This window comes from Triticum aestivum, chromosome 3B, assembly GCF_018294505.1.
Source record: "Triticum aestivum cultivar Chinese Spring chromosome 3B, IWGSC CS RefSeq v2.1, whole genome shotgun sequence".
Taxonomy (NCBI): Eukaryota; Viridiplantae; Streptophyta; class Magnoliopsida; order Poales; family Poaceae; genus Triticum; species Triticum aestivum.
The window spans coordinates 673949202-673968167 of NC_057801.1; the positions used below are offsets into that span (position 1 = coordinate 673949202).

Sequence of the window (18966 nt, forward strand, 5' to 3'; positions counted from 1 at the left end):
ACCTCCTTCAGCTTTATCAACATGTCTTGGTTAAGATTTGAACTCCTGGGGCCTGCATTGCAATGTTAGGTGAATTAATGACAATTTATATGCTCATTAGAAAGATTCAAGTATTTAACACTTACAGGGCGACTTACCAAAGATTGTTGAGACCATCTGAGATACATGGCATTTTAAGCCGGATAACGACGGTCGCCTCTTCAAGAGCCGCCTCTGCCTTGTTAGCTCGATTGAGCAAAGCAATCTATTCTTCAGCTCAGGCCTTTTTCTCCATTTCAAAGTCTTTTTTCAACTTGGATCTCCATCTCAGCTCGATTGAATTCAAATTTGGAGTGGGCCCTTTTGGTTTTCGTCTCTTGTGCTTCCAAGCGGTTCTTCAAGTCAGACACTTCTGATTGAAGTTGAGTGGTGGTGGCCTGTACAAATACCGGGTCAAAATCATGAATGTTATCATACAATATTAAGTCCCAATCCTTTTGCAAGCAACAACACTTGGCACTTGGGGGCTAATGTCTACCTAAGAATTTTACCTAAGTGGCGGTTCATGAGAGTAAGTCCCAAGCACCTTGCAAGCAAGAGTACTTGGCACTTGGGGGCTAATGCATATTGCTGTTAAAATTTTACAAGTATTTTATTCTATACAAGCATGTAAAGGACCGGCTCAAACATGCTGCTTAAACCGGCCCTTGGGGACTACGGAGTAAGCCGGATTTCTTACATGTTTTTGTCCAAATATATCACTAATGTTCATAAGTTTGTTTCTCAGTCTACATCATATTCATCATAAGCAATGGACTTGGGGGCTGGCATAAGCAAGGATAATTCAGTGAAGGGAAGAATTTATACCTCAAATTTCTGGTGCATTTGCTTCACCGTGTCAACTTCGATGTCACGGCTGCTATGTACTTGGCTAAGATAGCCAGAGAAAACTTCCCCAATACTCATGTGAGTATAATCAGCAACATCAAACCTGACCTTGCGGTGTTCCAGGCGCTCCTCCTTGGCAGAACACTTGGCCAGCACAGTAGGTCTTCCCGGCTCAATATAGTCGGTCTTGGTAATCTCAACATCAGTGTCTTGGGGATCGTTTGTCTTGGCCGGACTAGAAACATCAGGGTTTTCAGAGCCAGGCTTGCTCGGCAGGCGGGTTAGCGGTCGGCGTTGGCGTGTCATGAACTGGTTCAGGTGGCGGCTCATGAGGCCTCAGGTGCGGCCGTCCCATGTTCCAGCTCTTTAAAGATCAGCTCTTCGGTCGGCTTGTTCTTCTTCACCTTCTTGCTAGGCTTTGCTTTTCCACTGCATAAGATCAAAAGATTAGTACAAATATAGAGAATTGAAATGAATACATGATAAGCAAGTCATCATTACCCTGGAGTGGTCTTGAAAGCTGGCAAGTTGGACTACATTGAGTCGCCGGAGGAAGGTGAAGTTTCCTAATAATTCGAGTCAAAAGAGTTGAGTGGTTGACGAGTGTGACCCGCCAAAGGATAAAAGGGATTTAAATCAGAGGTGACCTTGTTCCGGCGCTTCCTTGGTGTATTGGGTAAGCCGGAGGAGAGTTCCGCGTCCTTGCTGGTCCGGGTCTGCCTCCGGCTCTCATGAATCTGTCGCTTCAAAAGAAATTGAGGATCTTGATATGCTAAGGGATGTGAAAATCTTACTTTCCGGGTTACTCTTCGGATTTTCTGTCTTGGCAAAGGCTCAGAGTCGGAGGAAATGATAGTTACCTCTTCATCCATTCCATGACTTGTTCCCGTGTCCTCCTAATGATAATCAGTGTCAATAAGGTGGTTAAAAAAGGAGCCAAGAGAGTCAAGGGCTACCTCCAACTCAGAAGTATCTTCTAGTCGAAGCAAGTCAGAGGCGCCGGCCTTCTTTCCCTTCTTCCTGGTGGCTTCTTTCCTAGCGACTCTCTTGGCCTTCCTGGCTCTCCTCGCAGCCTCGTGATCATATTTTGCTTTCCAAAAATTATCATCAGCCTGTAAAAATCAGCAAAGGTTGAGCACAGACAAACATCAAGGTTAAAGGTAATTTACTTAGGTTAGCGGCTTACCGCTGGAGCCGGGTTAGCTTCACAGAAGGGGCTTAAGCCCATGTTTCCACAATCTGCTAGGCTTTCCTTCAGGAGTGACTTTGTCATGTCATCAATGATGTGGTCCGGTAAATCGTCAAAGCTATGCCGTAGAGGGTCATTCTTCTTGCCCGTGTAGGTACACATCAGACCAGGGTAACGGCTCAACGGAATGATCCGCCAGGCAAGCCAAACCCGGACCAAGTCGATACCATTTAGCCCGTTCCCCAAAAGAGCCTTGATTTTAGCCATAGTGGGGGCGAGCGTCTGGCGTTCAGCGGCTATAATCTTGTCAAGAAGTGGATGATTGGACTCAAGATGCAGAGCATGAAAGCCGGGCAGAGGGTTCTCATCAGCTGGAGAAGTGTCTTAGCAATAGAACCATGTCTGGTTCTAGTCTTTGGGATGACTTGGTGGATTGGCATAAGGAAAAATGACGTCTCTCCGACATTGGATTGAGACACCGCCAAGTTCCAAGCTTTGTCCATTGGCACATTCATTCTGGCGGTTGAAGTAAAATAACTCTTTGAAGAGTAGTAAGCTGGGCTCTTCTCCAAGATATACCTCACTGAACACTTGAAAATTGCAAATATTAGACATGGAATTGGGTCCGATGTCTTGAGGACGGAGGTCAAAGAAGTGCATGACATCCTTGAAGAATTTTGAGCCGGGTGGTGACAAACCCCGGTTCATATGGTCAGTGAAGACAATGACCCCTCCTCTTTGGGCTGAGGCTTTTCCTCCGTCGAATCGGGAGCATGATATGACATAACTTCCTTTTTCGACAGATAGTCGTTCTTCCCAAAGTCATCAAGCGTACTATCTGTGACGATGGATTTGACCCAGTTGCATGAAGTGGGTGGTTTGGGCGGCATTTTGATGAAAGCCTAAGAAAGAGTAAAAATTTCTGGTTCAAATTTAAGCCGGAGAAAAACATTATAGTGCATATTCAAGATGGCGGCTTATGAAGGGGCCTAATGGTATATGGCTAATTATATCAAATTATTTAAGCCACCATGAGCGCCATAAGCAGTCAAGTCATCTAAACCGCCATGGGTGGTTAAGATTATCAAATGAGCATTGCAATTTTAAGCCGGTGTTAAGAGTCGCCATGGCTAGGTGGATCTAACAAAATACAGTTTTTGCCTAAGTGTTGCACAAACAAGTTTCACAGGCTGCATCTATTATTTTGGATCAAATGGCTGTTCAGAAAAGAAAATATTCTAGACCTAAAAACCTAGTACATATGAGTTCGTGAGTTCTAATGAGGCCTCTTTACAGGAAAAAGAGATATGCTAGTATCAAAAATGGACGCAAAACAACTACCGCATGAGTTCTATATTACGTTTGGATCAGAAGAGGCTGCGGTGGAGGAACTACGAAGAAACTGTGATGATCCATGAAGAACACATGGTAACTTGAAAACCCTAATGCGGATTTGAGGTGCGGGGAGCCGAAGACTTACAGATGCAGATCTACTGCGGGGGGTCGCCGTCGTTCTCCGGATTGACTCAGGTTGATGCAGCGGCCGAGGTTGAGGAAGATGAGGTGCTCTGCGGCGGCGGAGCTCGAGCGGCAGTAGGGTTGCGAGAGGAAGAAGATGAAGAAAGGGGAGAATAAGGAAAGACCTGGTCGTGTCTATTTATAAGGGAAGATTGATAAGTGGGTGCAAAAAACGAGGAGGTCGAAAACATGGTTATCCATTTACAAGGACGCCTCGATTCTCGGGATGGTCATTAAGATAAGGATCCGTTGAGATATGTTGGACAAAACGTGTATTAATGGCAGATGATGTCATGACGGGTTACCACAAATCCAAAGGATGACATCATGGCGGGTTACAAAATTTTTATACAAGCAAAAAGCAGAAGAATTTTTCTTAAGTGTTGAAGATTGACATGAACCAGTGCAAATCAATCTGGGGCCTAATATTGGGGATATAACTATTAGGTACGACCCGCCCAGGAGGGGCCGGGTTATACCTATAAAGGCTCTTGAAGCCCAAGACGAAGCTTGAAGATGGCGGTTCAGTTAAGGGCCCAAAGCCCAAAGGCGACTTAAGGCTCGTAGAGATAAACTGCCATATGTACATAACTTGTATTGTAAGGCAAGAATAGGTAGAGACTGAGCCGGACACTGTTTGTGAACCGGCCGGGACTCTGTGAGCCGCTGGGCGTCGACCTCTGTATATAAAGGGACGACCCGACGGTGGTTCAGGGCAAGTAACATCAGATCGAGAGCTAGGTCAAGCGATTTCGCTCCCTGGTAATCGAGACATAAGCAATTCCACTCAAAACTGGATCATAGGCTTTTACCTTCACCTTAAGGGGCCGAACCAGTATAAACCCCGTGTCCTTTGTCCCGATTAACCCCTTTAAGCTTCCTAGTTGCGATGGCTCCACGACTAAGTCCTTTCACTAGGACATCTGACGTGACAATTCCATGACAGTTGTCGTACTCCTCTGCCTCGCGGCGGTTGAAGCTCGGCGGCGGCGACATCCCGCGGTTGGTCCACCTCCGGGTGCCGCGCTTCCTCGCGCCATCCGCCCGGACGTGCCGCTCGCGCTCCGTGTCGCGCTCACGGCCGGATCTGCTGCCGGAGCTGTGTCCGGAGCTCCACATTCGCCCCCACATGGCGGATGGAGGCGGGGCGGGTGGTCGCCGGCGGTGAGAAATTGCGAGAGGGAAAAGGGGAATCGGGTGGCTCGCGGCGGCGGGGGATAGGGTTTGGACCCCAAAAAGGGTCGCGAAACCGCAGTTATACTGCTCGGGACATGCGGTTTGCGGGCTGCGGCAAAAAAATTTGCGGGCCAAGTTCGAACTGCTGTGTGGCTTGGGTCAGGTCCGGAACTATTTTGGAAAAAAGAAACTATTCTAACGCAACTTGAGCAAAGGCAGGTTCCTGCGTACAAATTACAAGCCGATTCATCATTCATGCGTTGCGCATGGAAATCGACTACTGTGCGGAATGGAAAAAGGGAATGGAAAAAAAGAGGTCGCCCACCGTGGGGCTCAAACCCACGACCACAAGGTTAAGAGCCTTGCGCTCTACCAACTGAGCTAGACGGGTTGTGCTGTTTTTGTTTTGATTTCCTATTAACTCTTCCATGTGAGACGCATAGAAGGTGTCACTACATCCTACTCCCCCTAGCAAAAAAGAAGCAAACACTGATATAAAATGACAAAAATAGTGAAGTACAGATTTATCTCTATATCGATCAAAAAAGATTTCTTTCTATATTGTACACTTAGTTTGTTTGGTCCTCATTTTAACCAACCAAATATGTGCCACATGCCACCAAAAGCATAATGGGAACACAGTCGCAATAGAAACACTGATTTAGCATTCAGAAACAACGACGGGACAGCTCAAGTTCGACAAGATATACAAAATCCATAAGTTGATAATGATGCACAGAAATTAATTAACCAGAGGTGCATGGCTACTACTTACACTACTTGCAAGGCTGCCCCCTTTCCTCAACAAACATCATTTTTTCATGGTGAAATAGGAGGGCGCTAGCCAGAAAGGGCGGTTCCAGCAAGCTACACAAGCACCAGTTAGTTAGCCCATGTTCAACTGATCAATTGTCACTAAAGGACGCTTTGCAGCCGCGGCAGCCACCGCGTTCAGTTGGAAAGAAACCCTCTGGCTCTGGCTGTGAGGCTGATGTTGCTCGCTGCTCCTCTGATCCTGTGAATAGTTTGGACTAGGATTGGCAGGGATCGCGTCGGCTCCCTCGTTGTCAACTTTCGTCTCTTCAGTCTGAGCTGGTGGCTTCAGTGCGGGTAGGAGCTGGTAGTTTTCACTCAACAAAGTGTCCTGCTTAGGTGGCAGAGGAATCGAGCCAGGTGGAGCGATAGACTTGGGCAGCGGGATCTTGTTCCGGCTGCGTGCCAATTCAAGTAGAACCTGTGACATCAGCAAAATTACTTGTCATACACCTATGCAGATAGAGTACAGTGTGTCAACGTGAATTTCCAGGGATCTGATAAAACATAAAACAAGCACTTGACTTCAAAGCATAAGCACAAGAGTTGTTCATAGCCTTTATCTACGCAAGATCTTACTTAGTAGCAGTTACCACTTACCAGCTAACCCGCAAGTGAGTACACTTGTCAGTGACCCTCAATCTCTAATATATTTGTACTACCTAATATGATTCATCAACATTTTAGGTATATCTTCAGATGCCAGCCTCATACACATTAAGAATCATACCCTGTTTGTTTCGTGTTTCTATATGTCAGCTTGCCAATTCAAGTAGGACCTGTAACCTCAGCAAAATGACTTGTCATCCACCCATGCAAACAAAGTACTTTTGTGTCAGCTTGAATTTCCAGGGATCTGTTAAACCGTAAAACAAGCATAGTGTAACGCCCCGGATCCGATGCGCCATGTGTCTGCCAGTTATTCGTCGTTGTTGCCATGTCATTTGCTTGCGTGTTGCATTTTATTATGTCATCATGTGCATTTCATTTTGCATACGTGTTTGTCTCATGCATACGAGCCTTTTCTCCGTTGTCCATTTTGCAATCCGGCGCTCCTATGCCCTCCGGCGTTCCCCTTTCATCTCTCATTGTGTGCGGGTATTAAATTTTCTCGGAATGGAGTGAGTCTTGCCAAGCGGCCTTGATATAGCACCGTAGACCGCCTGTCAAGTTTCGTGTCATTTGGAGGTCGTTTGGTACTCCAACGGTTAACCGGGTAACCGTAAAGCCTCCTTCTCTTTGCAGCCCAACACCCCTTCCAAAGTGGCCCAAAAACCCATCTAACTCCCCTCCATGCTCTCGGTCGTTCGATCACGATCGCGTGGCTGAAAACCGCTCCTCATTTGGACTCTCCTAGCTCCCTCCACCTTTAAAACTAGCCCCTCCCCCGAAATTTGCGGACGAATTCGCAGACGAAACCCTAGCCCCGCTCCCCTCGCGCGCCGGACATGTCCAGCCCCGCCGGATATGTCCAGCCGCCACGTCGTTTTGCCCAATCAGGGCGCGACACGTCACCTTCCCCGCCGCCGCGCCCAATCCCCCGCCGCCACGTCGCCCACGCCTGCGTCCGCTCCCGCCGCCGGCCCATGCGGGCCCGGATCCGGCCCGCCAGGCCCGCGCGCCGCTCCGGCCGCCCGCGCCTGCCCCACGCGCCGCCCCGCCTCTTCGCCGCCGCCGCCCGCGCCCCGCGGCCGCCTGGCTCCCCCGCCGCCCGGCGCCGGCCGCCCGCCGCCGCGGCCCCGCTCCGCCCCGCACCGGCGAGCGCCCCCTCCGCGTCGCCCGGCCTCGCCGCCGCGCGCCCTGGCCGCCCCCGGCCGGCTCCGTCCCGCCGCCGTATGCCTTCGCCCGCGCCTCGCCTCGCCGAGCTCCGCCGGAGCCGGCGCGCCCCGTCCTCGCTCCGGCAAGATCCGACGCCCCCGTAGCGCCCCCGCGTCGACCCCGGCCGGATCCGTCCGTCCCCGGCCGTCTCCCTCCTCTCCGGCGTCTTCTCCGGCAAGTCCCTCCGGCGAGATCCGCGCTGCATCAAAATCCGTGCCGAGAGGTTGATTTTTCTCCTTCCCCGAATCTACTAAGTCCCTGATATTTTGCAATAATTATGCCATGTTTGACCTGCTATATCTCTGCATCCGTAGCTCTGTTTTGTGCGTGTAATATGTCAAATTGTTCGTCTCGACGAGTACATCATTTCATTCCATTGCATCATATTTATTTGGGCTCATCTTGATGCCTGAATCATCGTTGTAAGAGTGCTTCATAATGTTTTCTGCTGTCTGTTATGAGAACGAGCTCTTTTGTCATTTTTGCCGTGATTGATGTGTGCATCCTATGAGGTTGATGTCTACATGTGTTTTGAACTATGCCATGTCTTCTTTACAGAGGTGCTTACCATGTATTTTTGTGATCAATGTGGTGACTAGCACAAGCATGCAAACTAGGCATCGTGATGTTGCTGATTTTAGTCCCTGTTCTGCTGTTATTTTCATGCCATATAAACTTGATGCCACAGAGAGATCCATGCATATTTTGAGATACTTCAGTAAGGGTGTTTTGAACATATGGTTATTGTATATCCATTCATGCCCTTTGTTGCAATTATGGAGTAGTCTAGCATGTCATTTGAGTGCTCTACTTTTGCTTCAAAATGTTTCCTGGCAGATTGTTTACATGTTATTCAATTTGGCCAATGTTGCTATAGTTGATCCTTGCATGCTATGGTCTTGTTCTTGACTTGGGTTGTTTCACAAACATGTCTTCTTGATGATGCTATGCTTATCTTGTCATGCAATGACTTGTGGTGAGTGATTCAAGCTTGTTAAGTAGGGTCCATGATGTTGCTGTTTTGCTAGGCTGAATCTGTTATTTCGTGATGCTATATAAACATGTTGCTACTAATCATTCTATGCATAATCTGGAGATGTTTTATAAACATGTTTTGATCTACATGTCGTCCTCTATCCATCCATGCCCCTGGTTGCATTTATAGGTTGCTGTAGCTTGTTGTAATCTTGCTCTAAAGTTGCTTCATAATGTTGCTGTCAGCCTGTTTACATTAAGTTCAGTTGTTTCCATGTGTTTCCTAGTGATCCATGCACCCTATGACCTTGCTATTGCCATGCTTAGCTTCACAAATATGTCTTCTTACTGTTGGTTGCCTTGCCATGCCATGTATTGCTCTGTAGTGAGTTGCACAAGCTCATCTACATGCCTTCATAATTATGTTCCTGCCATGTATGAATCTGTATAATAACTTGCCATGTTTACATGGGTGCCATCATATTTTCTGATCCTTTTGGCTTATGGTCAGTAAGGACTTTTGATCTATGCATTTAGTAGATTCATGCCATTCCTTTGTTTGCCATGATAAGTTCCTGTAACATGTTGTTTGATAGCTCTGAACATTGCATCGTGATGTTATTTTCTGCAAAGTCTGAAATTGTTATAACTTGCAATCTTATCATGTGTGTTTGAGCATGTTCTAGTGATTTCTGGAGATAGCTCAGTGTTCATGTTTTGTTATGCTTTACCTGTACATCATGCCCATGCCTTTTGTTTTCATGTTGAGGTGCTGTAGCATGTTGTTTTGATGCTTGCAATATGCCTAGTTGCTGTTTTGGACAGCTTGTCCTTTAAACTTGTATCATGTGTGTGTGTTGAACCGTTGCTCCGTTTTGAGTGTGCTCTATATGAAACTTGCTTAGAATTGCATGTAGCTTCATATTATCATGTTGCATCCTTGTTTTGAGGTGTTTGCTTGATGTTTGGGTGCATTTTGCATCAATGCCATGTTTAACTTGTTTTGCTCATATCTTCTAAGCCGTAGCTCCGAATCTAATGAACTTTATATGTAACTTGACTAGAATCTCATGTAGATCATCTTGTGCATCTTAACTTGATGTTTAACAACTTGAACATAAGGTTTATTCAGATCTGGACCAATTTCGAAATATGCATATGAGGACTTACCGGAATTGTTATATGTTGTTCCCGGCCTCATTTAAACTTGCCTTGATGTGTTGTTCTCGTTTGCATCATCCCTTGCCGTGAGTAGCTTCATGTAGCCTTGTCATGCGTCATGCTTGGTTGCACATCATGCCTTGTTCATGTGTGGTGTGTTTACTATGTTGTGTGCTTCTTTTCGATAGTTCCTGTTTCGTTGCGATCGTGAGGATTCGTTCGTCTACGCTTGGTTCGGCTTCATCCGTTCGTCTTCTTCATGGACTCGTTCTTCTTCCTTGCGGGATTTCAGGCAAGATGACCGCTACCCTGGATCTCACTACTATCATTGCTATGCTATTTGTTTCGTTCTACCGCTATGTTGCGCTACCTATCACCTATTTATCAAGCCATCCCAAATTGCCATGAACCTCTAACCTTTGACACTTTTCCTACGCAAACCATTGTTTGGCTATGTTACCGCTTTTGCTCAGCCCCTCTTATAGCGTTGCTAGTTGCAGGTGAAATTGAAGATTTCTCCATGGTGGACAGGATTTTGGTTGGGATATCACAATATCTCTTATATTATTAATGCATCTATATACTTGGTAAAGGGTGGAAGACTCGGCCTTTTGCCTAGTGTTTTGTTCCACTCTTGCCGCCCTAGTTTCCGTCATACCGGTGTTATGTTCCCGGATTTTGCGTTCCTTACGCGGTCGGGTGATTTATGGGACCCCCTTGATAGTTCGCTTTGAATAAAACTCCTCCAGCAAGGCCCAACCTTGGTTTTACCATTTGCCTCACCACCACCTATCCTTTCCCTTGGGTCGGCCAACCCGAGGGTCATCTTTATTTTAGCCCCCCCGGGTCAGTGCTTGTCTAAGTGTTGGTCCGAACTAAGCTGCCTGCGGGGCCACCTCGGGGCAACTTGAGGGTTGGTTTTACTCGTAGCTAGTCTCATCCGGTGTTGCCCTGAGAACGAGATATGTGCAGCTCCTATCGGGATTTGTCGGCGCATCGGACGGCTTGCTGGTCTAGTTTTACCATTGTTGAAATGTCTTGTAAACCGGGATTCCGAGTCTGATCGGGTCTTCCTGGGAGAAGGTCTATTCCTTCGTTGATCGCGAGAGCTTGTCATGGGCTAAGTTGGGACACCCCTGCAGGGTATAATCTTTCGAAAGCCGTGCCTGCGGTTATAGGCAGATGGGAATTTGTTAATGTCCGGTTGTACATAACTTGACACCAGATCCGAATTAAAACACATCAACCGCGTGTGTAGCCGTGATGGTCTCTTCTCGGCGGAGTCCGGGAAGTGAACACGGTTTCTGGGTTATGTTTCACGTAAGTAGGAGTTCAGGATCACTTCTTGATCATTGCTAGTTTCACGACCGTTCCTTTTGCTCTCTTCTCGCTCTGATTTGCATATGTTAGCCACCATATCATGCTTAGTCGCTGCTGCAGCCTCACCACTTTACCCCTTCCATTTCCTTTAAGCTTTGCTAGTCTTGATACCCATGGTAATGGGATTGCTGAGTCCTCGTGGCTCACAGATTATTACAACAACAGTTGCAGGTACAGGTTATGCGATGATCATGACGCGAGAGCGATGCTTGCTTGCGTTGAGTTCTTCTTCTACTTCTTCTTCGATCAGGGGATAGGTTCCAGGTCGGCAGCCTGGGCTAGCAGGGTGATGTCGTTTGAGTTTTTGTTTGTGTTTCATCCGTAGTCGGATGATGCTCTGATGTATTGTAATGTTGTATTCATGCGGCATTGTATGCCTCTTGTATGTATCCCCATCTATTATGTAATGTTGATGTAATGATATCCACCTTGCAAAAGCGTTTCAATATGCGGGTCTATCCTTGGTGGGACCTTCGAGTTCCTTTTGGATAGGGTCGCATACTGGGCGTGACACATAGCCGCATGAGTTGCTCATGCCCTTTATCCATGCAAGATCTTCTTTACCTGCACCTAGCAGCTAACATGCAAGTGAGTACACTTGTGCATGACCCTCAATCTCTAATATTTTTGTACTACCTTAATATGATTCATCAACATTTTAGGTATATATCTTCAGATGCCAGCCATGTACACATTAAGAATCATACCCTGTTCGTTTCTTCTTGTTATAAAAATCTAGCCATGCGCATTCCCAAAAATCGTTTCCTACTACGGAATGTTTACGTGGGGGGTTCCAATGAAGCCCACAGGCCACAACAGCCACACCTGAGTTGGAATCCGCTAAGAGTCTATTAAGGAAAGGATATTTCGTTCCCTAAGTTAAGAGTCATTTCAATAGAACCTGCAGTAGTCCTGTTCTGCAGCAGTTTGAGTTTGTACCAGTCCAGGGCACTAGTCTTGAGTCGCCTATATAAAGGTCCCCTAGCTGCAGCGACTGATGCAAGTTATCAATAATGAAGTCTTCCCTAATCACTATTCCCCCACTACGTTGTTACCTTTCTGATCTGCGCTGGCTACGGTGCCTTGTTAACCCTCTAGCACCTTCTGGCTACAGGAATACCCTCCGGTCTAGAGGCTCTAACAGATGCTCTCCCTTGTATGTGATTATTTGATTTGACCCATCCGATGAGAGTCTTCCAATCTAACGATAATACACATAATATATCTAGAGTAAAGCCAACTAATAAGGAAACCGTGTGTTCTTGTTGTTTCCAATTCCAACAGTAAGACAGCTGCTGCAGCACCAGCAGCATATCTGCACTAACAGAAGAGGGTATTTATTTCTTGATTGGTTCTCTTCTCAAAGGTTACATTGTGTAAATGGAACTACTAGCGGCACATGATTCCTAAGATTTTGAACCCTTCAGCAGATAAGCATTCAACTTTCCAAATGAGCCATGGGCTCAGCTGAACATTCATAACAACACATGGATTAAGTTGAACGTTAATCAGCTGCCACTGGACTCTCCTTGCATCCTCTGCTACTAGCTGCACCCAGGGATTTAAATGTCGGCATTCCCTAGTTACCTACAAAATTGGCAAAAGTTCGGTTGGTTCCAACTTCCTAAAGGATAAAGGAGTCATCTTGGTCCTCATGGTAGGGTGCTAGAGTACTAGTACTACTTGAGAGGTTGAGAATTTGGGGATGAATCTGGGTTCGAATCCCACATTCCCTCCTATGTTTTCCTTATAATTTCAGTGTAAAACTGACTGATATGTTGGTCCCTCAGACGGCTACAAGTGTAGACAGAATAATATTTCGTTAGCTGAAGGATTCAAAACCGTATCTCTTCATTGTGGATGATGGCTTCTAACCGAATCTCTTACTGAACAATGTATTCTATTAATAAATCCAACCTTATTTGAAATTTAAATTTTCCCAAGAAATATCTCTCAGCCAAGAACCAGCAATTAACTGAAATGATTTCTTGTATGGAGATTATTTGTTCCGCGACACATCTGCACATCCTCTACTATTCTTACTATTTCCCCAACTGGACTACTGGAGGCCACAACATTACTCCCTCTGAATCTGATAGGTTCATAGGAGATTGTTTTGTCATTCACCAATTGAGGAAGGTAGCAGCAGGGCCGTTGCGTGTCGTGCACCAGATCGTATGATGAAGCTACGGAACCTAGTAAATTTCGGAATCTAACGAGGATAATATACTAGGGGTTCTGGTGAGATTGGTCGTACTCTTACCTCGCGGGGCGGCGGCTGGGAGAAGGAGAAGTTGACCTTGGCCTGGATGGCGAGGTGGACGTCGTCGGCGTCGAGCTGGGGCTTGGCTGCGTGGTCGGCGTAGACCTGGGCGTCGCCGAGCACGTCCCCTACGTAGCGGTAGGCCAGGTCCAGGAACTGGTGCACGACACGCGGCTCGTACTCGCCTGTCACGACCTGGGGTCGGACGGTTTCGCCGCCGGCGATCGGAGGTAGGATTGGTAGGATAGGATTTGAATTTGGGGACGGAGAGGAGAGAAGACAGCGAGAGGAGGAAGAGAAGAGCCAGCGGCTCAGAATGATCTATTTCCTTTTCGATGCCTTTCACACGCTACCTGGCTGGCTGGTTATATCCACCAGTCTAGCTTTCACTTTACAAGGCCCATGGCCCAACTATTACAAGGCCTTAAGCCCAAATGCCCACTCCACACATTTGAACTCTCCCGCGCCTTGGTTACGCCTTCTTCTTCACTTGATTACGCCTTCTCTCTTGGTTGACGCCCATCGTAAGCATTGCAGTACTTACAGTACCCGCCCCTAAAGAACCAGCTTGTCCCCAAGCTGGTGCAGCTGGGTAACGCGCCTTGAGCACGTCATAATCTTCCCATGTGGCCGACGATGGTGGTACTGTAGCCCATTTTATCAGCACTTGCAAGTGAGAGTTGTTCCCCTTTTTCACCAATCGTCAATCGAGCACTGCCTCTGGAATTATGCCAGGTACGGACAGATCCACTGGCTTGGGCAAATTGACGAAGACGGGTGTATGATCAGGAACATGCCCTTTGAGCTGGGAGACATGGAAAACCGGGTGTACCTGACTGCCTCTGGGTAATTCAAGTCGGTAAGCCGCTTCTCCAATTTTGTCCAACACTTTGTATGGCCCGAAGTACTTGAGTGCAAGTTTGGGACATGGCCTGTTGACCACTGTAGATTGTGTATACGGCTGGAGACGCAAATAAACCATCTCACCCACTGCAAACACACGTTTTGATCTTTTCCGATCTGCAAAATGTTTGTACTTGCACTGAGTGCGAGCCAAATGGTCCCTCAATGCTGCAGTATGGTGCTGGTGTTCAGTCAACCAGGTTTGCACATCTGTATTGAGCGAAGAGTTGTGACCCAACAACTGTCCAATGTCCGGATCATGGCCATACAGAGCTTTGTAAGGAGTACAACCCAAGGAACAATGGTACGTGGTGTTGTACCAAAACTCAGCTTGCGACAACCAGGTGGACCATTTAGCTGGAAACTCATTCACAGCACAGCGTAAATACATTTCCAGGCACTGATTAACACGCTCTATCTGCCCATCCGTTTGGGGATGGTAAGCTGTGCTCATGTGCAATTATGTACCCCACACTCCGAACAGCTCCTTCCAAAATGCACTCGTGAAAATCTTATCTCTGTCTGATACGATCACCAGTGGTAACCCATGCAGCTTGACAATGGTATTGAGAAAGACTTTGGCAACAGAAGCAGCAGTGAAGGGGTGTTTCAAGGGGAGGAAATGACTCACTTTGGTCAGTCGATCGACCACAACAAGAATTGCATTATAGCCATCAGATTTTGGTAATCCTTCAATAAAGTCCATACTAATTGATTGCCAAGGACTGTCAGGTATAGGAAGTGGTTGCAGCATTCCAGGACTTTTGCAAAGTTCATGCTTAGCTTGCTGACACACACTGCATTGCTTGACAAAACTTTCCACATCTGCTTTCATACCTGACCAGCTAAACAACTGTTTCACTCTGTGATAAGTTGGCAAAATGCCAGAGTGACCACCTATTGGACTTGAGTGGAAAGCCTGTATTAACTTGGTCTGCAAGCCTGTATTTGCTCCCACCCATATCTTCCCTTCTTGTTTAATGAGGCCTTCCTGTAGTTGAAACCCAGGACAAGTCTTGCTGTCCATTGCTAACTTCTGTAGCATAAGTTGAGCATTAGGGTCTACAGTATATGAATTGAGAATTTCCTGAATCCACACAGGTTTGCTAGTGGATACTACCTGTGCCACAAACAAATGAGCCACTCTTGACAAAGCGTCTGCTGCAGTATTTTCCACTCCCTTTTTGCATTGAATGCTGAATTGTAGCCCCACTAACTTTGTCATTGCTTTTCTCTGAAGATCTGAGGTCAAATTTTGGTCCCCCAAGTGACACAAGCTCTGATGATCCGTTTTAATAATAAACGGTGCTCGAGACAGATATGATCTCCACCTATCCACTGCCATCATGATAGCTAGGAACTCTTTTTCATATATTGAAGTTTTTGACTGACCACTCCCAATGCTTTACTGTAATAAGCCACAGGGTGACCTTCCTGAGTAAGCACAGCACCCACTCCAGTGTTGCAAGCGTCTGTCTCTACTGTAAATGTCTTGTTGAAATCAGGCAGGGCAAGTACTGGAGTAGTTGCCATAGCACTCTTCAACTGTTGGAAAGCCTGCTGAGCAGATTCAGACCACACAAAAGACTGTTTCTTCAGCAAAGCAGTCAGGGGTTTGGCAAGCAGACCATAGTTCTTAACAAATTTTCTGTAATATCCTGTTAATCCCAAAAATCCCCTCAACTCAGTGTCTGATGTAGGAACAGGCCAATTCACCATAGCTTCTGTTTTCGCTGGGTCAGTGGCCACTCCTTGATCGGAAATAATGTGGCCCAGGTATTCCATAGCCTGTTGTGCAAAAGCACACTTGCTTTCCTTCACATAGAACTAGTGCTCTTTCAGAAGATCAAACACAATCTGTAAGTGTTCTAAATGTTCCTCAAAAGTCTGACTGAACACTAGAATATCATCCATAAACACTAATACAAACTTCCTATTTGGTCTTGCAAACACAAAGTTCATAACACATTGGAATGTGCCTGGAGCAGTGGCTAGCCCAAATGGAACAACTCTGAACTGAAACTGGCCATGGTGAGTTTTAAATGCAGTCTTGTGCTCATCTTCCTCTTTCATCCTGATCTGATGATACCCAGCTCGAAGGTCCAACTTGGAAAACCATTTGGAGCCCCCTAATTCATCCAACAATTCATCAATCACAGGCAAAGGAAATTTACTTTTGATTGTCAGGTCATTCAGCCTTCTATAATCCACACAGAATCTCCAAGTCCCATCTTTCTTCTTTACCAAAAAAACAAGAGAAGCAAAAGGACTTATGCTGGGAGTAACCAGCCCTGCTTGTAACATTTCAGATACCTGCCTCTCTATTTCATCTTTTTGCAAAGGAGAATACCTGTATGGTCTACAGTTTACTGGTACCGCATCAGGTTTCAAGTGGATGGCATGATCCAAGGCTCTGTGAGGAGGAAGTGTCTTTGGTTCTTAAAATACTTCTTTGTTTCTATTTAAGATTTGTTGTACTGCAGGAGGAATTTCTACAGCAGGTTCCATAGTAATGCGGTTCAGAAGTGCTGTTGCCCACACATCATTACCCTTTTCCCATTTAAGTAATTGCTCAGCTGATATTTCCTCAATGTGGTCTTGCTGTACTGGCAACACTCCTTGCAGTCTGACTTCTTGTCCTTCATATTGGAATTGTATCCACTTTGCTGCCCAGTGGCACTGCATAACGCCCCATTGCTCAAGCCAATCTATACCCAGAATAATGTCATGACCACCCAAGGGAAAAACATGCATAGGACTAGTGAAACTATGCCCCTTCAACCACCAGGTTAATTGAGGGACACATTCAGTGCACTTCACCAGATTTCCATTAGCAACTCTGACTTGTATTGGCACTGGTAACTTTGCTGTAGTCACAGAAATCCTGCTCAGTAAGGTCTGATCCACAAATGAGTCAGTACTGCCTGAATCTATCAGAATGAGCACAACCTGATTCCCAACCAATGCCCTCAACTGAATTGTTCTAGGGTGAGGTGCTCCTGACAAAGCTGTTGCTGAGATAGCTGCACATTCCTCATGGCCAGCAGTCACCAGAGCATCTAATACTGCATCCGAGATGATCTCATGGGGATCCACCATTTCTGCAGCCTTGAGCTGACCTGTTTGAACAGTGGGTTGATTACACATGTGACCTGGCATGAACTTCTCCCCACACTTGTAACATAACCCATTAGCACGCCTGTACTCCTTGAGCTACTTTGCTTTCCACAAGTCACATGTGGCCAGCTAAGGTTTACTGTCACTCTTTGTATAAGAGTTTTTGGAGAAAGGTGGTTTAGGAGTTTTTTGTTGCAGCAGTAACCCTTCCTGAACTGAGGCATACAGGGAAGCCATTTGTATTGTTGTAGGTATCTGAACTTCCACCCCAGCACGAAGTTCGTCCTTCAGTCCCATCACAAAGCGAGTGATCAGGAATGTGTCGCTGATTGTTGGCTCATACAACCTGACCGTATACACTAAGTGCAGGAACTGGTGCTTATATTCTTCGACAGTACCTGTTTGCTTGAGCAGCATCAACTCCTTCATCTTCTGACGGTAAACATCCACATCAAATTCCTTCAGAATGGCCTCACAGAATTGTTCCCAAGTATGGAACGCTGCAGTCTGCTTGAATGCTTGATACCAATGTGCAGCGTTATCCGTCAGGTACAGAGAAGCAGAAGTAACTTTGAAATTTGCAGGTATGTGATACAACTGGAAGAAAGCCTCGCATCTATCCAACCAAATCTGCACATTCGAACCATCAAACCTCGGAAAATCCATCTTAGGCATCCATTGGCGCTTGTTACCATTCTCCTCGACTGCAATCAGCACGGGCAACTGAACAATGGGCAGTGTAGCAGGTACCTGGACTGGTGGTGGTGGTTGCCTGTAATGCGGTCCTGCGCCGAGGATCCCATCGGAAACCTCAGATGCTGTGGGCGAAGAGCTCTCGCCCTGCCCCGTGGTCTTGTCTCCTCTCGCCGCATGAAGCTGCCCCTGCTGCACTTGCCCCAACGTGTCGCAGGAGAGATCGACCTTGACGTGCACTTGATCCAGGCGCGCCGCTTGCTCTGTGAGCTTCACATCCAGCGATGCCAGCTTCGCACAGATGTCATCCACGACCGCCAATTTGCTCTGGTTCTCGCGGAGCACGGCGAATTCCTTGAGCATCCGTTCCTGGAACGCCTCCATCTCGTCCGCCAGGAACCTGTTTTGCGGGTTAGGCTTGAATGTCGTCGTGGCGGCGGCTTTTCCCCAATTCAACCCACCTCAGGTCCGGAATTACTCAGATCAAGCCCGAGAGCAATCTGAAACCTTCGCGTCAGATTTGCTGGGTACGAATCAAGGAAAAAAAATTAGGGCGCATGGGCGGAAGCGGTGGCTCTGAATACCAGACTGTCACGACCTGGGGTCGAACGGTTTCGCCGCCGGCGATCAGAGGTAGGATTGGTAGGATAGGATTTGAATTTGGGGACAGAGAGGAGAGAAGACAGCGAGAGGAGGAAGAGAAGAGCCAGCGGCTCAGAATGATCTATTTCCTTTTCGATGCCTTTCACACGCTACCTGGCTGGCTGGTTATATCCACCAGTCTAGCTTTCACTTTACAAGGCCCATGGCCCAACTATTACAAGGCCTGAAGCCCAAATGCCCACTCCACACATTTGAACTCTCCCGCGCCTTGGTTACGCCTTCTTCTTCACTTGATTACGCCTTCTCTCTTGGTTGACGCCCATCGTAAGCACTGCAGTACTTACATCGCCCTCGCCGAGCCCCATCGACCGGAGGAGCTCCCGCACCACGCGCGCGTCACGAGGCTCGTCCGGGACGGAAGTTCCTCCCGCCGCCGCCGCAGACGGAAGCGATGGCTGCACGCCGCCGCTGTCCATGCTCTGATTGCTGT

The 18966-nt window shown here is 47.1% G+C and overlaps 1 protein-coding gene and 1 non-coding gene across 2 annotated transcripts; both read right to left on the reverse strand.

Moving 5' to 3' along the window:
* Window positions 1-5068: 5068 nt before the first annotated feature.
* On the reverse strand, window positions 5069-5141 carry TRNAK-CUU (transfer RNA lysine (anticodon CUU)). Its single transcript has one exon. It is a non-coding gene; the product is annotated as a tRNA-Lys (tRNA).
* A 495-nt stretch (window positions 5142-5636) lies between these two features.
* On the reverse strand, window positions 5637-18952 carry LOC123071640 (transcription initiation factor TFIID subunit 9). The gene is made up of 3 exons (XM_044495215.1): window positions 18821-18952; window positions 13161-13340; window positions 5637-5984 (listed from the first exon to the last, which is right to left on the reverse strand). The coding sequence occupies exons 1-3, from the start codon at window positions 18950-18952 to the stop codon at window positions 5637-5639; spliced, it is 660 nt and encodes a 219-aa protein (XP_044351150.1).
* Window positions 18953-18966: the final 14 nt, after the last annotated feature.